This window comes from Tachysurus fulvidraco, chromosome 17, assembly GCF_022655615.1.
Source record: "Tachysurus fulvidraco isolate hzauxx_2018 chromosome 17, HZAU_PFXX_2.0, whole genome shotgun sequence".
In the NCBI taxonomy this organism is placed as follows: domain Eukaryota; kingdom Metazoa; phylum Chordata; class Actinopteri; order Siluriformes; family Bagridae; genus Tachysurus; species Tachysurus fulvidraco.
This window is the reverse complement of record NC_062534.1, coordinates 19638196-19662695: the sequence shown is the minus strand read 5'-3', so window position 1 is coordinate 19662695 and position 24500 is coordinate 19638196. Positions and strand designations below refer to the sequence as shown.

The following is a 24500-nucleotide window of genomic DNA, read 5'->3' as shown; positions in this document are numbered from 1 at the left end:
AGGAGGAATCATTGATGAGGATCTGGACTTAAAATGGAAAACCTTCTCTTCTGGGTGGGACCGGGTAGCTTTGTCTAAATACACGGCTCACATACTAAGGGTCAACTACTTTGGTACAAATAAAGGCCTTGTTTGGGTGGGCAAAAATATGCCTGATTTGGAAAATAGGCTTTGAATCGTTTGCAAATGATTCACACAAGAGTCGTTCAAAATGAAATAATAATGGGAAACCTATTGTACTATAGACGACGATGCTAAATACAACCACAGTCATATAGACGATAACTCATTTGTGTTACCCATGGTTGACTGGAATGCTTAAAACATACAGGTTGCATTTGCTTGTGCTTATGAAGATCACATGATTTTACAATGTGATCACTGTATTTACAATGAGATGTCAAACCTTTCCACATGGTCATATTTATTTCACACAGCAGCTTGAATATCTAAAAACTACCAAGATAACGTTCCAGTTAATCGATCCAACAATTAAAACAGGATACATATCAAAATCCAGCATGAGTTAGAAATTGAAGTGCAAGGCATGTTACTTTAATCTGACATGAAACTGTTTGAAATAATAAACCATACCACATATATAACAATTTATTAATAAAAAAAAATCAGATTGTTTTGACTAAAAGCATATTTGGCAAACACACTTAGAGCATATTTTAGCTTTGGATAACTTCTAGGCGTAGTATGTTAACGTGATTGGACTTGACAAGAAGTCCACATGTGGGCTGTTACACTCAGCACACAAGGTTACTCAAAGTCTTTAGCAACATGTCCAAAATGAATCAGCAGTATTCTCTAGATATTGACTGAATCTGGGCCCTCATCAAGCAGTACTACCCTCTCAGGGCTGTTAGAGACCGGTGTGTCTGGATTCTCCTGAGAAAGCTCTTCAGAACAGCGGCTGATGGTGGGTGAGATAATGTCTGGGCTCGTGTCACAAGATTCAGTGCTCTGTTCAGACGTGGCGGTCGTGGTGGCTATGCTGGGGGGGACAGGGTCAAAGTCGTCGTCATCGTCATCCTCCAGACTGGAAGCCTCACAAATATCTGTGGATGAATAAAGAAATTGATTCAGTGTTTTCCTGTATTTATTTAAAAAGATAAAATAAAACTTGAAAATAAATGTAACTTTATCACATATGATGTGAGGTGATATTCTCTGTATATCTTTATTTAAAAAAAAAAAAACAGATTCAACAGTGTTATAAACTGATCTCAGTTTGTGATGTCACAAAAGGTTGGACTGAACCAAAAAGTAGAGAATGATGTAACTTAAACCTTTTTGAAAGCCACTTAACATCAGATACCTCAAAGAGTTCATTAGAATGGTTTCAATGTAAGAAGGTTTCTAGGTGTTTTTAATTCCTCTAGCACTCTGAAGTATACTACCGGTTTAAAATGGCATTTCAATGGGTAATATAATGATAAAAAGCAAAACTCACTGCTAAAGGCTTCAGGATACTGCTTAGAAATCTTGCCTTTTAATGTCCTGAAAATGATTCAACAATTTACATTCAATTAGTCCATTCACATAAAACCTCTCCCTCTCCATCTTCTGCCAAGCAAAAAAGATTTCTTCCCACAGTACCTTATTCGTCGAAAAACACTGTCCAAGTCCTTCTTCATTTCAATTAAAGTGCGAGTGTGAAGCAGAAAGCGGTCGTTCATCTGCTGCAACCGCACATTGGACAAGCCGTTAAAGTTAATGAGCATCTCATTGGTCTTTTCGAAGCGGTCCAGCCTTGACAGTGAGTTACACATGTTTAGAATTACAGCCATATTAAAACAATAAGCTGCATGAAAATTTGATGCTTTTGGTGCATGAACTCACATGTGTCTCTGCGCCTGGATGATGGCGTTTACGTCCTCGGAGTTGACCATGCTCAGCATCCTGCTGCAGAAGATTCCAGAAGCAGTCGGATCCATTCTGCAGCTATGAAACCAGCAGTGTCTAGAGGATCTGCTTTAATCAGCTTTATATAACAGGAAATGTATTTTAATACATGGGCTCTTGAGCTTGTATGTTCCTAATCTGTAGAGAATGGAATACCTAGTCAGTTTTTTCCCCCTCACTGTATGATAAAAGTTGCAATAGTCAATTTTTAAAAATTCTTAATAGTGTACTTTAATTTCTAAATTGTTTCTTTCTTATATATTATTTAAATACTTGAGAAAACCCTTTGTGTGGAATGCTTGTGTTTGGATGCCACTTCTGTCAAACATTTTATAGAAACTATATGGGCACCTAAGAGCCTGGGGTTTCCAGATGAGGGGAGGGATGAATCGTTAAAAAAAAAGTATAGAACTTAGAAAAAAATCCTAAATATTTTAGAAACCATGTTGTGTTAGCATTAGATAACCCAAAAATTACATTCACCCTTAGATGCAAGTTATAATTAACAACTAAAAACATGCCTGAGTATTTCATTGATTCACTGTGACTTCCCATGAATTGTGTTCTTGATGGACGATTTTTGTTTCCTAGGCAGTAAAGGATTATCGATATACAATATCAATCAATTGCTCAACAATAGAACTAATATGGTAGAACAATGATCTCAATTATTAGCAAACAATAATAATGACAATGACACAATAAAACAAAAAAATGTAAACCTTTCATTCAAACCTAAAAGCAGTAATTTGTACTTTGAGCAGACAATGTGTGCTTTTCCCCCCTACCATTTGAAGGATAAATAAAAGGTTGATTAAACAAGTAAATGAGTAAAGAATTCCACCTCATTTGCCTTAAAGACAATCACTGCTAATGATGTCAGGATCATGAACCCTAGAACAAGCTGGAACAACTTGAACAAATCCTACTTCTCTGCCCCATTTCACACTAACCTGGGTTCTGTCATTAGTTAGCTTTCAACATATCCAAACATTTGTTTTTGAGCTCAAGACACAGACTCACATCAACAGACTGACTTAAGAACAACGTTCATCAATATAAACTACAAAGCATCCCCTAGAGACCAGAGCAGATCACAGACACCAGGCCTGATGTCTATTAACACTGTTGTTTCCTACAACAGACATCAGTGTTCAGTGTTAAAACTTAGATGAGCAGCAAAAGAATCGTGAATAACGATTTATATAAAAGTATCATATCCAAAACTGTATCCTGTGTGTATTCATTTCTTGATTATCTAAATAACACACATTCCAAAAGCACAACAAACCTCATTGTATTAAATCCTAAAGATGCTGAACAAAATATCACTAGCTATAGAACTAACTAGCAAGGTAGCATGCTAGCTAAATACAAAACACTGATCTTTACCTGAAAGGCTTGTCAAACCCAAGCGTAGATATAAATCTTCAAATATCAATGAATCTGCATGATATGCAACTGCAAATAAATACATTCGTTAGTTTCGTAAAACGTATAAATAAAGGAATAAATCTAAGATCTAAATCGAAACGTTTTCGTCAAGCTGTCATGTGACCTAAGTGTTTACAGGAAGCTCTTAAAAGTCACAGTTACTGGACAAATTAACTACATATTTTTTTCTTCTATGAGATTTGTAATGAAATTTTAGCGTCACACGCACATTTTATTTGATTATAAATTGAGAATGTGCATGTTATATTATTTATATGTTATTTTAAATATATGTATTGTTCCGGGATTTCCGCCTTATTGGTCTATGTTTATCTCCAGAACATCAGGTGGCGCTAGTGGGTTTTAATGAGCACACGGCGCTTCGTATTAACCCTCAGTGGCTTATGAGAAGAAGTTTAGAGAGCGAGACTCAGACTCGAGGCATAACGCAAATTTATTAAAACGTTTTTGGTTAAACCTTTTTCAGGTGTGTATCAAAGTATAACTCGTTAAGCCGTCCAAAAAACAGCGACATTTAATCTTGCAACTTGCTAGGAAGCTAGTTACTAAATTAGCTAACTAGCTAGCGAAATTAGCCAAAAGCTACACTTCGCTTAATACACAGTTAGCCGCCAGCTACTACGTTAGCTAAAAGGTTTTTTGGGAGTGATTATATGTGTCTTTTTTTTTTTACATGTTAGTATTTTTAAGTTAGTCTTACCGTGCGTTTTTCTATGTATATCTGGACATTTGCTTGACACTGTTGGTAGCTAATTGTTACTTAGCCAGGCCTCTTTAACGTTAGAGCGAGCTAGCCAACTTGGCTAATGTGCTGGCAGCTCTACAAATCAAATGTTGCTACTACGACTTAGTTGTTTTTTTGTTTTGTTTTTTTTTTTGTTTTTTTTTGGGGGGGGGGGGGTCGCAAGAGCATAAAGTAATACGTAAAAAAATAACTAAACAAAACTGAAACAGATAAGTATTAAGTCGTTTGTGTTGATAGCGTGTTGCAAACATGTAAGGTTTCTAGTTTGTGTATGATAGAGATTATATTGAGACGATTCAAAATTGAGCTGATGTGGTTGAATATTTACTTAGTCTTTGCTTCTTTTCTTGATGAATGTGATTATCAGGCAGAATGGCAGCAGACTGGTTGGGCAGTCTTGTTTCAATTAACTGTGGTCCGACATTGGGAGTGTACCAAGGAGAAGTGTCCTCGGTTGATCAAACAAGTCAAACCATTTCCCTCAAACAACCCTTTCACAATGGCGTCAAGTGTCCAGTACCTGAGGTCACTTTTAGGTATGGTCTCCGGTTTAAATTCATGCCATGTGCAATAATAACAGACGATTACAGCCAAGACTTGATTTTCTGGCACGTTATTCTGTAAATGAAACATATTTTTTGTTTTCTGACAATGTTTTTCCATCTGTATATTCACAGTGCTATGGACATCAAAGAGCTCAAAATTTTGGAAATCAGTATCAGCTCCAATGGAGTCACAAAGCAGAACGTTCCTGAATCCGTCTCCTCTGTATCTAGTTACACTGGACGCAAGGACAAAGGTGGAGGTAGTGGAATAAACAGTGCTCCTGTAAATGTACCCAAAGCTGAGCACAGGCTTCATGATGGAGGCATGTCTCCTTCACAGCACTACTCCAAAAGCTATGTAGAGCGCCATGTAGAAATGGCAGGTCAGAGTAAAGGCTTCAGACGAAGGCACAACTCGTGTAAGCATACAGGCACTGACTGCACAAAACATGCTTTTTTTCATTCGAATGAAATATTGTTTCTTAAGGACCTTGGTACATAAAGCACAAATACATGATGGTGTAAATACTAAAGTAAAACTTTAAATTATTACAAAAGGTAAATTTTACAAGCATAAATCTATAATGGATTTATTGCATATAGCCAGACATATGCCCTGTTGGAATGGGAAACTATACCGATTAATTTAGCGTGTGCGGTTTAATATTGTGCACATGGTCACTGAATATATGCATCTTTAGGTTTAGGAAATCAGTAGTGCCTCTTTCTTTTTCTTTCAGGGTCATCCAGCAGTAGAGGAGCAAATCAGGTCACACCGAAGAAGAACGGTTCAAAGAATGGCCAGATGAAGAACAAAGATGATGAATGTTTTGGTGACGGCATGGACGAGGTTCTAGACGAGGACTTTGACTTTGAGGGTAACTTGGCACTTTTCGACAAAGCTGCTGTTTTCTCGCAGATTGATTCGTCAGATCGGCGAGGTAACAGTGCACGGACACGGGGGAATCCTGCAGAGCAGACACCCTCACGTTACCGACACGATGAGAACATTCTGGAAGCCAAGCCCGTCGTGTACAGACAGATTATAGTGCCTCAGTCGAGCGCAAAGGAATATAGCACTGGTAAGGATATGATTAATACTACAATGTCATAACAATCCAGTTTGTTTCAAAAGGTGATTTATTCAAATCCAAGTTTTAATCGTTCAGTATCTTTGTACTAAATTAGTGATGTGGCATCATAAACTCTTTCATTCAAGATTCAGGGTTGGTGGTTCCCAGCATCTCATATGAGTTGCACAAGCGATTGCTGAGTGTGGCTGAGAATTACGGTCTCTCTCTGGAGCGCAGGCTGGAGATGACTGGTGTATGTGCCAGTCAGATGGCTCTCACACTGCTCGGAGGACCAAACAGGTCAGAGTGAATAATTGTGTTGAAGGCTAACAAATGTTCCATTACAGATCTTAATCTTTACTTTTGTGAAAAACCAAGGGCTGTATCATTTATTACAAATTTTTTTGTAGACTCACACCTAAAAATTTGCACCAGCGTCCAACTGTGGCTTTGCTGTGTGGGCCGCATGTACAGGGAGCTCAGGGAATCAGCTGTGGCCGTCACCTGGCCAACCATGAAGTAGAGGTCGTCCTCTTCCTCCCCAACTTTGTCAAGATGCTAGAAGCCATCACCAGTGAACTTGCACTCTTTGGCAAGACGGGTGGCAAACAGGTTTCCAGCGTCAAAGGTACAAACACATAAGTGCTATCTATCGATCGATCGATAGATAGATGGTAGAAGTTGCCATTAAATCATAATGAAAAATTAAATGATTTTTTAGACACGCGCAAAAACTTCAGTTAAAGAAAATTACATTCACTGTTTGATATGTTTGTAGTTTATAAGGTTTATATGATGCTCAGAAATGTTTTGTGGTGTCTGGTGTTAAACACAACAGGGTCTGTTTTATCAGGGTGTGTCTGAATAGGTTTTTCTACCCAAAGCCTGGTAACTAATGTTGCTGTCATCTCCAGGAAAATGATTTGTCATGAAAACTAAAGTATCCCAGTACTGATATTGCCCTTACTGTTAATTCACTCGTTTTCTTGTGTTCTGTCAGATTTACCAGATACCCCAGTGGACCTGGTCATTAACTGTCTCAACTCTCACGAGAACACTTTTCTGAGGGAGCAGCCATGGTACAGGGCAGCGGCTGACTGGGCTAATCAGAACCGAGCTCCTGTGCTCAGTATAGATCCTCCAGTAAGCGGGCAGGAGCAAGCTGTGGAGGCGAAGTGGTCTCTCTGCCTGGGCCTCCCGCTCCCACTGCCAGAGAGAGCAGGGCGAGTCTACTTGTGTGACATTGGCATCCCACAGCAAGTGTTTCAGGAAGTGAGCATCAAGTACCACTCGCCCTTTGGCTGCAAGTTCGTCATCCCTCTGCACTCAACATAAACACACTGTAACCCAGACTTGCACAGGGTCAGGCACAGGGTCAGTGAGCCAGAACCTGCCTTAAATCCCAGGTTGATCATATGAAGGTGTGAGCCACCTCTTTCTGTTGTCGTATCTTCTGTTACATTCTTTAACACTATATTCAAATTCAGGATACTGATTTGGTATATGAGCAGACTAGAGGAACGAACCCAGCTTGTTGTGGTTCTGTCCTCTTTCCATCTGTCTGTCTGTTTACCGTGCAACCAGCCTCTGACGCTTTCTGCATTTTCTTCTAAATTTACCAGTCTTGAATCTATCAGTCTAATCGATTCTTTATAGTCTTTACAGACTATTGATATGGTTTGAGCTGCGGGGCTCAGACCTGTTTGCACAAAGACGTGATATTTTATCTTATTAAATGCTGTATAAAAATGACCTCAGCAAAGAACCAGAATGATCCTGCTTGGGACTCATTCACAATCTTAGTTTACCAGTGTATTTTGCTCAGATTCCTTTCAAGGTTCAAGAAATATTTGTATTGAGATGAATTTATTAAGTTTGGTTCTTACTGTTCTGGGGAAAAAATGTTTTCTGAGCTTGTGCCAAATGTGATCAGTCAGCACTGATGTGCAGAAGCTAAAGTCCTTGGGCAATTTAAAGAGGTAATCAAAGCCTTGTTTAACTTTCTCTTGCCCAAGCAGGTAGGATTCTTACTGAACATATTTCTATTTCATATTTTTTTTTCTAACCTTACTGGTGAATTTTATTTGTTGGCCTGAATGACAGACAAACACCAACATTTCACTACCCATATTGAAACAGGTTTATTTTTCTTACAAGAATTGCGGATCAGTTTAGGCAAGTTTGTCTGAAGCAACAACTATATGTAACCTTATTTGGAAAACACTTAGAGTTGCCATTGTACACTTTTATACGAGTTTCATGATAAACAGGTATCAAACAAGAAGCTGTCAACCTCCACACAATTTGTATTTGGAAAGTTTAACACTTTCAGTTTTAGTTTAAACTGAGTTGTCTCTAAAGAAAATCTACAATTTTGTTGCTTGAGAAAAGGACATTTTCAAATGTTCAATGTTAAACGTTTTATCTGTTTCTGTCTTGTAGACCGAACGATGTATTGTATTCGTCACACTTATTACCTTTTGTTTTGGAACTTTGTTACCTGTGTCTCCCCCCTCCCACCCTTTTTTTTTTTTTTTTTTTTTTGTAAGTTTGTCTGTTTTCTTTGCACTGTCAGTGGAGAAATCTACAAATTTATAGGATTTGTGGTGAGATATTTCCACAGTTTATGTGAACGTGACATGAGTAGGAAAGCGGTGGACTTCAAGATGACGCATTTGATACGTAACAGTGACGTATGATTAAGGAGGCCGATGTGTAGTGTGTTCTTCCCTCTGTCTCTGTTTCCAGTGTCTTGAGCATTAAAGTGGCTGTATGGAAATTCTTAGATCTGCCACCTATTGTCAAATTTGGAGAAAATGTTATTTCCATGTTTGCGTACAATGTTAGAATGTTGAATATCATTGCCTATTCTCCATCATAGGTACACCTTTGGCTAATAGCACCCCTTAGCTAATTCAGAGAAATACTGCAAGATATCGTCTTTAAAATGAGGAAGGTGTTTTGAATGACACTTCATCTTTGCAAAATAGTAGCAGTTGTAACAACGTTGCACACAGTGCCGAATGTGCCGTTGAGTTGAAATCTAGACATCTGTAATACATCTGCTGCACTTGCACATCTTTCCTGAAGTGTATTATCTCAGTGTCGGAAAGCAGACACTTAAAACCATAGCTATAAAAAATGTCTGGGTTTTCAGCTGTTAATGAGTTTGAGTCTCTAATTTGCCAGCAATGCTGCCAACAGGGTTTGGTTTTTTGCCTTGTTGTCCTTGACTTATTTGCAATATTGAATCTAGATTGAACCTTGAATCTATGCAGTGATTAGGCAGTAGAATCAAACGTTTGAGAGCTAAGGTATATCTTAAGGTAGGAGCTTGTTGCACAGCCAACCAACTTTTAATTGGTCTTTAATGTAAGACACTCAAGTATAGTTTTTAAAAAGTTTGTTTCTTGCTTAAGAGCTTTATAAGCAAGAGCAGTGAGAACTGAATCTTCCCAGTGTTCCTAAACTTGTAGTATTTCACCACCATTAACGTTTGGAGTTTTTGAAACCTGAAATTGTTGGCCAAGTTTCAGAGCTTATTTATATTGCAGTGATTTATTTATTTATTTTTTTGTTTACTTTGTTTTTGTGGTTTGCTTCAAACCAATTGATTTTGTTTATTTTATTTTTAAAGTAACAGTGTATATTAATGTGCAGGGAAACGCATTTGTATCATTCCAGGAATGTGAGGCTTGTTAACTGCATTCTTTCTGAAAACAGACCAAATGTTTTATTTTTCCCCCCACCCTAAAAAAAGAAGTTGTTTTGTGGTCATTTTCAGTTATCATAAGCCAGAAATAGCTCCACCCCCTCTTAACTTTCCCCCCATTTACTTCCCTGTATTTCGATGAGCGCTCACTCGAAGGCCATCAAAAGCAAAGTTTAGTTATTATGGGCCCTTGTTTTGTTTGTAGTCATGTTCACTGTTCAGATTTAGGGCTATTATAAAAAAGCAAAACATCTTCCTATTTGTGTGATGTGGTTTTTCTTTTTTCTCCCCCCTTCTCCTGCATTATCCACTGTCTCTAAAAGTAGCTTGCAACAAAGTTTTTCACTCTCCTGGTTCATTCTTTGGAACATAAAGCAATTGCAATATATGATTTAATTTGTGACTACTGTGGCTTGGTTTGTGAAAGAACAACCTTATTTCCATGTCACCGATGATGTATAACATCAGCGTTTAGAAAGGTTTGGGTATCCATACGTAATTGTTGAATTGTCTCAGTTGGAATGTTAAACTTGAGATTAAAATAATAAAGAACGTGACTACATTTATGTTGTCATGTTATACAATTGGACATCCAGCTCTAGCTTCTCATGTATCATATACAGCCTATATATAAGGGACAAGTAAAAAGTTATTCAATGCAAAACTCGTAAACTCTACTCATCACAAGATGGCGACGCCAGACCAAAAAACAATGTGACCAGTTCATGTTTCCACACATAGTTTGATCTTTTAGTAGTATGGGTTGTTGTCAAAACACCTCTTATGAACAGTCCTTATGTCTACCTTGTAGATGTTTAGGTATGTTTCAGTGTTTTGTTTTGTTTTTTCCCTATAAAATACCCTTTGATTATGTTTTTTGGACACTTAAACAACCTTGCATCTAAGTAGAACTTCCCCTGGTCTAACACCTGGACATGTTGTCAATAGATTCCTTGTTCTTTTGGTTGCTGTTATATTCATTAATGTATTCAATGCTTATCTTCGCTAACTGCTTTATCCTGGTCCGGGGTCACAGGATTACAGATCTGGAGCCAGCCCAGGGCATCAACCCCACAAACATGCACACACTCAATCTCAGGGGCAAAACAGAATTGAACTATACCTACATGTGTGTAGTTAGGAGATGGAAGGAGGTAGAAACCCCTCATAAACACGAGGAGAGCATGCAAAAGTCTTCACAGTCTACATTAATGTTACTTGAGCACTTTATGGAGTATAGAGAGAGACACAGAGAGAGATGGATGGAATGTATCACATGATCTCATAAATATTTGAAGATGCATAGCAATGCTTAATGCTACTGAGGTCTTGACCAATCCCAGCATACTACTGCCAGGTCAAGAAGTACTGTACTAAATTGCATAAAAGATTTGTACATTTTCAGGTCCTATTTTCACATCATTTCATTTAGTGTTGCCATGGGGATGCGCGCGCGCCCATAAATGCGCATGCGCCGTACCGTGGTTCGTGTATTTATTAAAAAAAAAAAAAAAAAAAAAGTCTGCTTCCTTTGCAGGGCGCCTATGTGTGAAAGTGTGTGTGAATATGTGTGAGAGCTTGTTGGCGTTAACCGAAAGAGGGCTTTCACTCTCATTACAGACTGGATACATGCAACAACAGCTCCAGACCGCGTTGAGTGTCTGACCGCGTTGAGTGTGTTTGTAGACGGTATCGAGCCGCACCAGTTTGGTTAGCGAGCGGGTCTCAGTGTTGTGATTAAAGGGTCCAACGGTGTTAGAAGGCTTTAGGTTCACGCCTTTCCTCTATTGTCTGTGCTGCTGAAACAAACTCAACCTCACTAGAGAGGAGAAAAGAGCTGCTCGGGCGGCTGTTTCAGGGCTGCTGCTGTTTGTTTTTTTTCTTTTTGACTCGAAGAAAAACTGCAGCTGTTGATTTGGAAAATTCTCTTCATCTCATCTCATTTTCTTGTCCTCGGTCACCACTCTGTTGCTCTCCTCATCCAGCAAACCCTACAGGTCAGTTTGTGTTTATTATTATTATTATTATTATTATTATTATTATTATTATTATTATCTGCTGGAGGTTTAACACCTCGAACAAGTGCTTGATCTTTTTTTTCCTTTTCTCTCTGTACTGTTTTGCAAATATTGTCTTCCATAATCCCATAACCTCTGTCTCTTCCTGTGTATTCTACCAATATTGAGTTCTCTCTTGTCTGTCTTCATCCGTGTACGACTTATACTTAATACACAATGTAGTCATTTGAAGAACATTTAAAATGGGCACATTGTGCAGGATATTAAGTATGTAGAAGGGCTTGGCCTCCACACAGCTGTCCCAGTTATGCTGTCTCAAGTGGCCCTGTTAAAGCTTCAGTGTCTCGTTGAGACCGAGAATATTAGCTCTCAAGTGGTCCACTGGGTTTTGGTAATGGTTTGATATTCCCAGTAAATTCCCAGTAATGTAGACTATGCTACAGTAAAATGGCACGCCGTGTCCTCTTGAGTGCAGTCAGCTTGTCAGGATGGAGGAAGGGAGTGCGTCAGTCAGGTTGTGGATTGACCCCCTGTGCACAATGGTTAACTGGGACCATGTGGATGTGATGGCTTTGTGTCTCTTTATAACAGGGTCTTGAACGGTTTTTACAGTGCAAGTACTTGTGCTGAGCAGTTATACAGTAGATCACGATATTTGTCGTTAATGATGATTAGCGTGGACGCATCACTATCAGTTCAGCTCATGAAAATCACGTAATCATTTGTCATGAGATGAAGTATGATTTCATGGTTGTGGTTGCTTTGTCGTCTACAGGTCCTTAACCGTCCTCTTTGGATTCTGTATACGCTTATGAACTGTTATTGATGTATGAAAATGTAATCGTTTTTGGTCGGTGCAACAGGTAACTTGTTGTCTCACATGCTCCATGGTTCTCAGTTCAAATCTGAACTGTTAATGGTTTGCGTGCTCTTTCCATTATAAATTTGGCATTTTGGTTTTGACTCAATTTTCGAGTTACAGCCATGCTTCGATTTATATTCCTCTTATCATTAGATATCACTCCTTACAGCTAGCTGTATGCCAGATTTCTTGTTACGGTGTATCCAACATTTTGTATTTTATTTTTTTCGAAATGTCATAACTGTTGTGTGTCATTGAAGTTTTGCAATGTATGAATGTTAATTTCTTTATATTCCTATGTGTAGATCATAAATTATGATGTGACAATAATCTACATCTGAAATCTAAATCTAATTTAAGACCTAACTCATTGGGGTATAACTTGATTTATGAAGCAGGAGGAGTAGTAGATGAAATATATTTCAGTGTCAAGTGTTTATTTTTAATTTTTTTTAATTGAAAATTTAAATAAATAAATAAATTGTGATGGTACTCAAGATTTCTTTGTCTTGTCACCCAAAAACATGCTGGCAAGTGCGAAAGACTAAAGTTATATTTCAATTGTCTTTTTTTTATTATTATTAATTTTTGTTTAAAATGACTCCTTTGTTATTAAATGATAATGGACATAAAAAAAAATCCCACCAGTCAAATAGGCAATTATTCAAATACTGGTCGTCTTCTGGTGTCAAAAAAAAGACCCAGTGTGGTTTATTTGGAGCTGATTTGAATTAATGAACAAGAGATGGATTTAGTCGCGCTGGCCTCAGAAGGTCACTTCCTCCTTCTCTGCACAAAGCGCACACTCTGACCTCACTGGCACTCCGGCAAGTTCCAATCAAATCCCACAGCCTGCAACATCCCACGCAGTCAGATGTGTTATTACAGATCAGCTTTGTACAGCTAATCAGCAGAGGTCTTGAGAGTGAAATACCGACACTAATATTTTGATTGGTAACCGAAGGCTCTCCTTTATAAGATTTGAACGTATTAGACACAAGTCATGGTTTACAGCATCTGTACAGCATGACTGCTGAGAGATTATTAGTTTGTAGGTTTGTTTTTTATTGTGCCAAAGGATTTTATTTTTTATTTTTATGTATTTAGATGCTCAGCCCTGTCATTTACAGTGTGGTTTCCCCTAGTTTTTCTTTTGCTCAGAAAAGGCTTTTATGCCTTTTAAATATTCTGTGGTGAAATGCACTTGATTTAGACTTTTTTCTGCCCTGGTTAGTGGTATTTACAGTAGCACAATCCTGTCACTTTGTTTACCCTGTACATATAGCACCTTTCAAGTGTGCAATGGTTTCATTGCTTGCAGCAGCTCCGGTGTGCCTCACTTGCACAGCACATGGTTTCTTGATTGTCTTCAATTGAAATCCACTCGCAGGCAAAGTGTAAACAGGATGAATGCTGCATTTTGTGTCCTCTGTCCTCTGGGCCTTTGACGTTGGCAGATGGCGGGACACACTGACGTCGATCCTGTGATGTGCCACACTCCTAATCAAGACTTCACTCAAATGTTGCACCAGCAAAATGAAGACAAAAGTATTAAAATAATGCAGCTTACAGGGGCACAACTACCGGGTGGAAGCTGTGCCACGCTAACTTCACGTCCATATATCCGTATATATGATGCAAAATCTTCAAGCACAGTGCAAGTGAACTGCCCGAAACTCCAGAGGATTCACTAAGTTACTGGAACGGGTTCGACTCAATGAACAATGTTCTTCCAAAATATATTCAGCCATAACACAGCAGCTCTGGAATGGTTAAAGGCCTTGCTCAAGGGCCCCACAGTGTCAGCCTGGCTATGCTGGGGATTCAACCCTGACTTAAGCACTTGATTTACTGTTTAGTTTTGTTTCATTGCTGTGAAAGCCATAAGACATTATTTACATTCAAATCCTTTATTGAACCCTTATGCCACTCATCATGGAAATGTTTCATTACAAGATAAAAAAAATTCTTCTTGCAAACATGGCAAAGTGGAGTCCGAGCACGCAGGCAAAACTGTTCACACAGTATAACATGGCCATCTGATTTTCTTTTCATTTGTCAACGTTTTGCAAATGGCTGACTTATTAGCTAGCAAAATGATTAAGCCTCAATGGAAACTGCATCGCTAACAAATGTATAATGCCACTGGGGAACCCAGAGAAACCTTAGTCATTATTTCGTTCGTTCACAAAGGTTCTCATTTTAATGCTTATTTTTCTTGCTCCGAGCTTCAGACACTTACGACTTGTGACCAAACGGACCGGATAATAAAAGTTAAATGCTTTTAGGCGATTTTAATTGAAGAACTTTGTGGTAATTAACATCTTGGCTGTCAGTCAAACGACCACTTCCTTTAAAAGTAGGATGTCATTGTTCACAGTTAGTGAAGCAAAGTATCATACTGTAGTGGAAGCTTGAGAGACTTGCTACACCTTCCTGTCATTGCTTTACTATACCACCTTGTTTAAAACTCTTTTACATCCAACACACCGTAAACAGCACAGTATGACAACATTTTTATAGAATAGTGTAACCCCAAGTCGGTGGCCTGATTTCTGTGGCTTTCTATAAACTCGTTTTGAACGCATGTGGATTGTTTTTGGACTTTATCTAACCTACTGTGATTTTCTCTGGTCCTGATTGCTCAGAATGATGTGAAGTCTGATTTCATTAAGTCAAGTGCATTAAGTCATTGATTATTATGAGTCGGTATCAGTGGTGGTGTGTTTTTGCCCAGCTGTTTGTAGCTTTTCACTGTTGTGTAGCTCAAGTCCCAGATCTGTAGCCGCTCAGGGTGGAGTAAAGTTGGCCATCTCAGCTGTTTTTGTCAATGGTCTGTCACACATCACAAACCTAGCTCTCATCCTTAGATACTTTTTTTAGTTCCTGGAATCCTCTTGTTTTGACTTTTTAAGCTCCTTTTCGCCAGCTTGATATTCCCTGGATTGCTCATAGTGTCGAGGAGATCTGGAGGGAGCTGGATGAGCTGCTCTGGCCAGAAGGAAGTGTGATCAGGGAGCCAGAGAGAGATAGAGAGAGAGAGAGAGAGCGAAAGAGAGAGAGCTGTGCTTAGTAAGAGTACAGCAGAGAGAAGCAGAGGCAGAGAAATGGAGAGGTTGGATGGGAATAATTACTGAGGCCAGGGACACGCTGTGGGCTCAAACTGCATGTCTTTCCTTCCAGTTTCTATTTCTGCTTCACCAAAGCTCAACTCGTTTCAGCCTCGCATGTTTACACTTCATGTTTGTACTTCAGTTCAATTCAAAATGTGTGTTTCATAAAAGGGTTAGTATTTAAATGTGGATTATTATGCAGATGTTTTATTCTGCGTCTACTGAATCCGGCATTTGACAAAGAAAGAAAGGAAGGAAGGAAGGAAAAAGAGTCCCCCAAAAAAGCAATATCATAAAGATTTTTATTTTTATGTTGGCGATATAAAGAAATGCTATACAGGAAACACCTGTTAACAGGTCTACATGAATGTTTAGTTTCTTTATTATATTAAAAACCTTTAATGGAAAAGATGAAGAGTGACAAGAAGCATTTTTCCATCAAGTTTAAAACATCAAATCGGTTACCTCTGCTTCCTGTTAGTTTTTTTTTTCTTTTATCAAATTGCTTAAAAGACATAAATACTTCTAAAAAGTTTTATTGCACAATTTTCCATGCTAGACTTTCTGTGATGCATTATTTCGTCATGCTTTTAGACATTTTCTATTTCTTAAGAGAAGAAGACCCACACACAACCTTTATGCGTGTTATTTAAAACCGTTTTTATTTTTAGATTTCTTACTCAACCCTATTCATTTGTATTCATTTTTTCTATTCAGCTCTTTCTAGCACACTTATTTATTTATTTTAATTTATTTACCTTCTCAAATTTTTTTTCCGAAATACCGCTTTTATTTTTATGCCTTTGCCTTGTTGAAGCATCATACGATCGGGTTGGATGTTCATCCGTTTGAGATTTTTTTCTTAGTGTGATCTCTTAAAAGCCACTAATTGTCTATCTGTAAGATTAAAATTGAAAACTGATCAGAAGCAGCATATAAACTCATTCGGATCCAAACAGCCTCAAGGTCACAGCAAGGTCAAATGTAGTCGCTTCCTGGTGGCGAAGTCATCCTCATCGACAATGCTGTCTGTGTTCAGTTCTCGTCTTCTTTCATGAATAATATCTTGTATCTTAATATCTAATGTCTTCTATCCAGCAACATAAAAATACAACATTTAATAAGAACATTTAAAAAAAAAATGTGATCTTAAAATCTGGCATTAATAAATATTTCTGAAAGTCACACCTATTTTCTTTCATCAAGCTCTATACACATTGGCATGGTTACTAAAATGAACCAATAAATTTAATAAATAAATGTCAGTAAAATTCAATTCCTAGTGGATTTCCAGTGGAATTATAATTCAACTATTACAATTCGACACTAATGGCAGGCAGGTATCATTAATTACACAATACTATGCTGTTCTTGTACACACATGTAGAGTTGTTGTTAGGCAAGTTTCAAAATGTTTTGAAATGTGAACACTCTTCAAATGAACAACACTCCCCCCCCCCCAAAAAGGATAACGCAATCTCACTTTTATATGCTGGCTGAAAAAGCTGCAAATTCCACCTCTGATCCCCTCTATTTAAAGGTACTAAAGAAAAAAATCCAGTATTGTGCTAATGTTTTACAGCATAGTAAACGGCAAGGCAGTTATAATGTAAATAAATTGTAATCTTGAAACAATAACCTCATTGTTGCGTCTCGGTTCGTCCTGGACTTTATACTCTATATCCCACTGCTTTGCATACAAACGCTACTTTTCCCCGTAGTGCTAAAAGTCCTAGCTGTTTGTCCTGCTGTGCATATAGCTGTGAGTAAATGCCTCTAATCCTCAGCTTTTCTCTCCGTGCACCTGCCGCTGAATCACGAAAGTCTTTTCTGAAGCACAACAGAATCTGAATCCTGTCTAGTTTATTGGCTTGAAACGCAAAAGTAGTCCGTCTCACGGCTGCAGACGGCTGTAACATCTGCCCTGCCCGCTGTTCTCTTCTAAGCTGCACACTTAATGCTTCAGTATTGGAGGGTTTCGCTTCATTCATGTGGATTTAAAGTTTTTGTGATTGTTCTAAAACCTTTTGTAAAGTACAGAATAAAAAAAGTCTAAACTGGTTTCTCTATTGTAGCGTAAGTAGATGATAAACATTGTTTTTTTTTTCCCCTCCACATTTACCAGTCTAATCTCTGTAGTCTGATAAGTAGACAAAATTTAAATGCCTTATAGCTAGAACATAAGTGTTGTAAAGCCCAATCCCATGTTTCAGTTATTGACCTCGGTTGTCTTGGCTACGCAGAGGTAGCAAACCTAAGCTAGTTAATACACACGAATAGAAATAAAAAATCTTCTTCAGCAATCGGTGTCTTCACATCGTGCGTAAAAGGTCTTATTCAACTCTGGTTAACGTCTTTACGTTGTCTTTATATCCGGTAGGATATAAGCCTTATAGCGTCTTTATTTGTTTTTGTTTCCACATGTCAGGATGTCTGTCAGTCATCAGTGCACGCTATTTTCTCCTCTAGGAAAAGTTATCCCATCATCAGCGTAGTGCAGCAGACGGAAGGATTCAGGAACATGGTTTTACGTCACGACAAATGCGCATGGAGAACACGACCGTGTCTGCTCACCATATATATGTATTTATCGAATTATTTTGGTGCTGATAGTCAAAGTAAGATTTCTCACCGCCTTTGTGTCTCACAAAGTTTCCCTGACACTCATATGACGAATGATGTCATCAGTTAAAACACACACCCACTTCCAGCTGCAGACACAAGTACTAGTTACGTTCTCATCAACAGCAATCATGGTACAGTTCCAGTGCAGCCGAACTCTCAGAACCTCTTGCAGGTAGCCATGGGTTCAGTACCGCCGTTTGCTTCCCGAGCCACATGACTGCTTTCACGTTACCGGTTTCACATTTATGTTCTGTGCTCTGTTTCAAACTGCCAGTGTAAAAGCCCCCAAAGTTACATCACTGAGGTGCGTCACACTATCAAGTGAAACCTACTGTAGCAAAGTACCACATGATTTATTTTTTCTTTTTTTCTTGCAGTAAGGAAACACTTGTGTGGTCCAGACTCCCAGACTTCTGATCTGTCCTTCTCCTGTCTCTCAGTTCCAGATGTATCTGAGCTGCAGACGACACAAAATTGATTTAACATCATTGATTGTTCTTTAACTGACTCTCTGGTTGAGCAAGTCTTAAATGAAACGGTGTTTGTTTTGCTAAATGTACACCAGCCCACGCTATTTTAAGGTAGGGTTGTATGTAGTTAATTAAAGGAACTGAGCGAGTACATGAGTAAGAGCGAGAATGCTCTGTGACCAGGGGTCAGTGTGCTCATGGCCTGTGTGCTCACACTGAGGGGAAAAATCATACAGAGAATACAGACGCTTTGTTATTAGAGCATAGACCTTATCATTTTATGAAGGTGAGCCTTTTTTAAATAAATGAATTAATTGTTTTTATTTTAAACAGACCCCTTTTTTTTAGCCCTGTGTGATATGGCTGAAAACTGTATCATGATATCAGTGTTTCATATCGGTCGATATCGATAATTATTGATATTTCTTATGACCCATTTAAAATAAGGTCCAGGAGAAAAATATATTACATTTAAACATTTTTATTTTAAACTTCTAATATCTAAAAAACTGCCATACTGGCGAGTGGACATTTCCTCTTTTTACTTACTATTTCCTCGCTCGCTGCGGTTCATTTTCTGCTTATCAGTCGCCGGTTACTGAAGAGAAATCCAGCAGACCAGCACAAGACAACGATATGGGGCAACCAAACTTACATACTGTTACATGATTGGCTGTTAGCGTGTCACTCCCTACGTTGCTAGGTAACCAGAGAGTGAGTGCCTTTGTTAATGCAACCAAACTTGTTTTCTTCCGACGAAAAATATCGAACGTTTTATCGAACACATTTTTTATTGATATCAATCACGTGTCTATCACGATACATATCGTTATCGTTTTATCGCCCCCAGCCCTAACGTGTGGTGAATTTTTTTTTTGCATGCTTGTAAATATGTATTATGAATAATAGAGTCCCGTGTCTTAAAGATTAACTGACTAAATGCATCAGCTGCTTCCAGGAGTAAATATGTTTTCTCTTCTCAGTTCAGGGATACAAGTCAGGTCTTGTCCCTGGTTATCACACATACTCTACTGGCACACACACTGTGCTGCAATATTCCTTAAAGCGGCCAAGCGTGTGAATTATATTCACTCTTACTTATTTAGTTGAAAGGGGCGGACAGGCGTGCAGGTGGACGGGTTGGCAGGCAGACGGATGGACAGACAGACTGAAAGACAGACGGATGGACAGACAGACTGAAAGACAGACAGATGGACAGAGAGACAGGGAGGCAGACGCTTAGACAGACGGGCAGTCAGACAGACAAAGCTAAAGGCACATTTGTCTTGTATCTTTACTGATTTTACATTCACTCAGGATATTGGTGAATATAATCTAAAAGAAATCATTTCCTTCACCCAGAGACAGGCTGCCTTCATCCCACAGAGGCAGAGAAGTAAACATACCTGTAACGAGACTTGCACAGCTGGACCAGATACGATGACTCCGGAAATAATAATAAGAATGTGTTAATGGCTGTAATTAGTCCCAGTGGTTTGGACGTCTCTGTCAAGGTGCAACACTACGGTGTCGTATTGCACTGTCAGGTGTCCACATATTAAACACTAAATGCATTTCAACAGATTCCATAATAATCTAATTTTGTGCAAGTAAATAAACAGTTAAGCTGAATCAAGCCTGAAATGAAGCTGAGGTTTATTTTAAGGCAGTGTTTTTTTAATGTATTAAAAAAAGGCATAGTATTTTATCAGCAGTACTGATGCATTTCATTGGGAGTTTTTTAAAGTACATTATGCTATTATGATAACGGTTTATATTTGCCTGCAGTTTTCCTCTCTCAAAGCTGATATTAATTCATATGAAGTGCTTGTCTGTGTGCTCTGCTGGTTCAGCTTGTTTTTGAGAAGACACAAAGGACATCGCTGGACGTGTAAACAGCTGCGGGTGCAGATCATACAGCGGCTATCTGGCTGCACGCCGTGTCTCCACGCTCGTATTGAATCTAACTTCCTGGTTCCTCATGTCACCCACAGGGACTCACTCACTCTCTTTCTTTTCTTTTCTGTTCTTTTTCTGATAAACACACCAGCAAATCCAGTCAGGCTCAAAATTTCTGGTCTTCACTGCATGACCCAGAACACTGATCTCTTGATATGCTACCTCTTCAGTAAACGTTGAGACTGATGCTGCATCTCTCGCTCTCTCTCTCTCTCATATTATGTTCTCTATTGACGAGAGCATTCTTATCTGCTTCCTACACGGTCCTTTAATCAGGCTTTTTTGTATTTTTTTTTTATATGAGACTTACTAAACAGGTTGACACCCAGCTTGCACATGCCGGTGCGTCTCACACACTTGTCTGTTCTCTTGTTCTACACACAAAGATCTCCTACAAAATCCATTTCCCTTTAAAGCCTCTTCCTATGAATGCATTCGATCCGTTCCATGTGTGTAGAACGGGGTTCATCTGATCGCACACAGAAGCACTTGTGTGCGCTGAGCAGACAAGGAGAAAAGCTTTGGCTCTTCTGGAATTTTCCATGAATTTTTCATCCAGATTTTTCATGAATCAAGTCTCACTGGGCAGCACACACGCATTGAGTTGCCTCGTGTGTGCAGCCTTTCTTAAAAAGAGCTGCGATGAAAAGTGCTCTTGTGTTAGATTGGGCCCTGAACATGCATTCCTCAAGTGATGATATCATTTTTATGGGGTTCATGTCTGGGCACACCCCACACTGTTTCACAAAAAGGAATGAGATTTCACTTCGATTATTTACCACAGACACAAATGTCAAGACGATATTTCGCCAAACTGACAGTTTGCGTTCTTTTGCAAATTGCAGCATCCTGCTTTTTGTTGTGGCGCACCTTTTTTTATCTTCTCTCTTTTTAATTCAAGGTGTTTTCATGCGATTGCATCATATTTTTCCCCTCTCCAATGACGTCCGTGTGTCTCTGCACAGTGATTATATTTTTAGGTTAAAGAGCTTTCAGACACCGATGACTGTTTAACAGCTTAAAGGAAAAATCCACCTCGAACGACTCGCATTTCAATATTTATAACTACAGTGAGCTCTTTAGTGGCATTGGAGTTGACATTTTGAGTTTCAAAATTTTCACACTCTTTTTTTCACTGGAACGGTTTTCTCCCTCACCCACAAATGGCTTTCAGCTACACACTGATTCTGGCACCAGCGAGATTTAAGTCCTTGCTTAATCTTTACTTGAACAGAGCTGCGGTGACACTGTAGCATTAGACTTTTGAACTCTTTCACCTCCTCATCTGTACGTTCAGGTCGCGCTTTCAACACCAAAATGAAAACCGTCGTACCTGTCATTTTGTAGTCACAATGAATTGTGAACGGGTTTGCCTTTCCATGGGCTAGCGAGCCATCACCGAGCCGAGTCTTACAACGTTATACAACAATGTTAGCGTAGCAGCGGAAAACACAACATAAACAATGCCGGATGTTGCTTTACTGTTAATGCTCATGGCTTTGCGAACCTACATTGGCATTCAAACACGGCGAATCCTGATTTAAAAATGGCGCTAACAACGTTCTCTTTTGTCTTGTTGGTCACAGTAACCCCGCCCACAGCCCCTGACGCAAGCGGTTCTTAAGTCTAGACCAGCAATGTTTTGGTGCTACTTAAGAAACACTTTTCCTGGTTCAGAGCCGGTGCCTTGGGTGTCGAAAAAGAAATGACTGATTTTTAAATTAGGCTCTGGCTCTGAACTAGCACTCAAACTGCCTCGGTATAAACTGGGCACAAGCTACAAATCCTGGGCCCCTAAGCCGAAGACCTTAACTCTCAAATTATTCAGCTGTATAAATGAGAGACATGTAAGTAGCTCTGCATAAAAGCTTCTGTCAAATGCTGCTAATGTAAATCATTCAATATAAAGGTATTTTTATTGTTTAAGCTTGTGTATTAGTTGAATGTAGGGGAGGCAGAGATGGAGGTAGCAGAGATGAAGATGTTGAGGTTCTCTTTAGGAGTGACGAGGATGGACAGGATTAGGAACGAGCACATCAGAGTTGCTCAGGTTGGCAGTTTTAGGGACGAGGTTAGAGAGAGGTTAGATTGAGATGGTTTGGACATGTACAGGGGAGAGAGATGGTTATATTGGTAGAAGGATGTTGGAGACGGAGCTGCCAGATAAGAGGTCAAGAGGAAGGCCAAAGAGGAGATATATGGACGTGTTAAATGAGGACATGTCATGTGCACGTTGTAAGTGTTGCTGTGCACTGACTGAGGCTTAATGGTTGAACGCGTGTGCTTTGTGCAAGTACGCTTATGTCTGTTTCCTCCCTGTAGTGGAATGCCACAGATGGTGAAGTGGCAATCGGAGCTGAGAGAGTCCTGTCATACGAGACTGAAATGCAGCTGAAGAATCCGTCGTGTTAAACACGCCTCTTGTCCTCATCATCACTGGCCGTAAGGCTTAAGATGAGCTGCTCTCACAAGGAGAGTCAGACTGCTGAACACATTTCAGTAGATACATGAGTTGAGGAGTACATCAGCTTTGAGGAAGACTAGGAAAGAACTGCGATTTGACAAACACCATGCTTTTGTTGACTTTGTGAAGTTAACTATGATATTAGATGAATGATATTGCTTTACTGTGTAACTACAGATGGTGACAAATTAAAGGACTGTTGCGATTGCTTTGAGATTCTGAAGCTTGTCCGACGCTTCGTGAGGATGGAGCCTTAAACTGGTCAATCTGTGCTTCGGCTCAGCCAGCATTCCTGCGGTTTTAAAAGCTGCCAGTTTGGTGCTTCTTCTTTTCTGAGGCCTGACAAAGTGTTTTATTCAGCTGGCTACTAACTGTCTGAACTTTCGTCATGTCTCCCTTCAGGCCTGTCAGCATGTGTCCTGTCTTTTAATGATTCATGCTGTTCCTGTCCAGTCCATGTAAAATTAGGCCATTGCAACAGCAGAGGAAGAGTGTGTTTTTAAAAGGAAGTGGCTTATATGCTCTGACTGTAAAGGCTGCTGTGTACAGGAGCTGCGGTCGGCGTTTCAGGCCCACACCCATCCCATAATGTTCAGGGTGCACTAACGACAAGGATGTTGCTCTGAGCAACACAGGAAGTGAGGTCATACCGTAAAACTTGTAGCATCAGACAATAAGTATGGCCGTGGACCTTTTGTGTGTGATTTATTTTATGTTTATCAAATGGATTGATGAAATTTCAGCTGCCAAAACTCTATAGTTCAAAATATAGCTGTAAATATTTGTGCATTATTATTATTATTATTACATTTTTCTCTGCTTTTGTATGTCTGTGAATGTGCTTGTGTCTCTCTCTGGCTGTATGACTCTCTCTCTCCATCTCTGTGTCTCGCCATATGTGTTTCTCTCTCTGTCTCTCCATATATTGGTGTGTATCTCTGTATCTCTCTTTCTAGCCATATCTTTGTCTCTCTCTTTCTCTCCATATTTCTGTGTCTCTCTGTGTGTCTCTTTTTCTCTATATCTCGGTGTGTATCTCTTTCTCTCCATATTTCTCTCTCTCTCCATATATTGGTGTGTCTCTCTCTGTGTATCTCTCTCTCTAGCCATATTTCTGTCTCTCTGTGTATCTCTTTTTCTCCATATCTCTGCATCTCTCATTATCTCTATATTTCTGTGTCCCTCTTTCTCTCCGTATCTGTGTGTGTCTCTCTCTGTGTCTGTATGTGTGTGCCAAAAGGACAGACACATCAATTTTTGCATAATTAGTATTTCAGAGAAACAGAAAGTAACTTCCTGTTTGTCACTGCACTGTTTTCTGGAAGTGTAATCAGGGCTACAGGAACAAGACGAGCTGTGGCTGAGATTTAAAGGGAATTTTCACCAGTGCTATTTAGAACTGTTCAATCCTTGTCATCTGTGCATCCTGTGTGTTTCTTATGAATGTTATTAAATGAGAACTATTTTAGTTTGGTGTCAGAGATCGATTTCCACATCCGCTTCTCTTTTCGTGTTGCGTCGTGCAGCCGCAGTAGGCAGATGTGT

At 39.2% G+C, this 24500-nt stretch overlaps 3 protein-coding genes across 9 annotated transcripts in view; 2 read left to right on the top strand and 1 right to left on the bottom strand.

Moving 5' to 3' along the window:
- Nucleotides 1-594: 594 nt before the first annotated feature.
- kxd1 (KxDL motif containing 1) lies at nucleotides 595-3495 on the bottom strand. Of its 3 annotated transcripts, XM_047802433.1 has the most exons (6): nucleotides 3307-3495; nucleotides 2436-2501; nucleotides 1852-1993; nucleotides 1609-1761; nucleotides 1463-1509; nucleotides 595-1067 (listed from the first exon to the last, which is right to left on the bottom strand). In XM_047802433.1, the coding sequence occupies exons 3-6, from the start codon at nucleotides 1944-1946 to the stop codon at nucleotides 817-819; spliced, it is 546 nt and encodes a 181-aa protein (XP_047658389.1). In that variant the 5' UTR covers nucleotides 1947-1993; nucleotides 2436-2501; nucleotides 3307-3495; the 3' UTR covers nucleotides 595-816. The 3 variants fall into 3 exon arrangements, with proteins under 3 accessions (XP_047658389.1, XP_026991462.1, XP_026991461.1); XM_027135661.2 differs by lacking the exon at nucleotides 2436-2501 and having other exon boundaries at nucleotides 1852-2052; nucleotides 3307-3493; XM_027135660.2 differs by lacking the exon at nucleotides 2436-2501 and having other exon boundaries at nucleotides 3307-3493.
- Nucleotides 3496-3679: 184 nt separating this feature from the next.
- edc3 (enhancer of mRNA decapping 3 homolog (S. cerevisiae)) lies at nucleotides 3680-9700 on the top strand. Of its 5 annotated transcripts, none has more exons than XM_027135651.2 (7): nucleotides 3680-3835; nucleotides 4482-4650; nucleotides 4792-5078; nucleotides 5400-5741; nucleotides 5879-6032; nucleotides 6143-6360; nucleotides 6733-9700. In XM_027135651.2, the coding sequence occupies exons 2-7, from the start codon at nucleotides 4487-4489 to the stop codon at nucleotides 7065-7067; spliced, it is 1500 nt and encodes a 499-aa protein (XP_026991452.1). In that variant the 5' UTR covers nucleotides 3680-3835; nucleotides 4482-4486; the 3' UTR covers nucleotides 7068-9700. The 5 variants fall into 5 exon arrangements, with proteins under 5 accessions (XP_026991452.1, XP_047658385.1, XP_047658387.1 ...); XM_047802429.1 differs by having other exon boundaries at nucleotides 3699-3835; nucleotides 4486-4650; XM_047802431.1 differs by lacking the exon at nucleotides 3680-3835 and adding an exon at nucleotides 4026-4044 and having other exon boundaries at nucleotides 4792-4919.
- A 1262-nt stretch (nucleotides 9701-10962) lies between these two features.
- The window catches only part of csk (C-terminal Src kinase), a 32722-nt gene continuing 19184 nt past the window's right edge, over nucleotides 10963-24500 (top strand). Inside the window, exon 1 of the mRNA XM_027135653.2 lies at nucleotides 10963-11441. The gene's annotated coding sequence lies outside the window, so the exon portion shown is untranslated. The remainder of the gene's footprint in view (nucleotides 11442-24500) is intronic.

What these genes read in the sequence shown, in the direction of transcription:
- kxd1 (XM_047802433.1), bottom strand. Translation starts at nt 1,946, where the DNA reads ATGGATCCGACTGCTTCTGGAATCTTCTGCAGCAGGATGCTGAGCATG. An exon ending in ATCCAGGCGCAGAGACACAT is followed by an intron (nt 1,762 to 1,851) that starts GTGAGTTCATGC and finishes CTCACTGTCAAG; the next exon opens with GCTGGACCGCTTCGAAAAGA. An exon ending in AGTGTTTTTCGACGAATAAG is followed by an intron (nt 1,510 to 1,608) that starts GTACTGTGGGAA and finishes AATCATTTTCAG; the next exon opens with GACATTAAAAGGCAAGATTT.
- edc3 (XM_027135651.2), top strand. Translation starts at nt 4,487, where the DNA reads ATGGCAGCAGACTGGTTGGGCAGTCTTGTTTCAATTAACTGTGGTCCG. An exon ending in GTACCTGAGGTCACTTTTAG is followed by an intron (nt 4,651 to 4,791) that starts GTATGGTCTCCG and finishes GTATATTCACAG; the next exon opens with TGCTATGGACATCAAAGAGC. An exon ending in CAGACGAAGGCACAACTCGT is followed by an intron (nt 5,079 to 5,399) that starts GTAAGCATACAG and finishes TTTTTCTTTCAG; the next exon opens with GGTCATCCAGCAGTAGAGGA.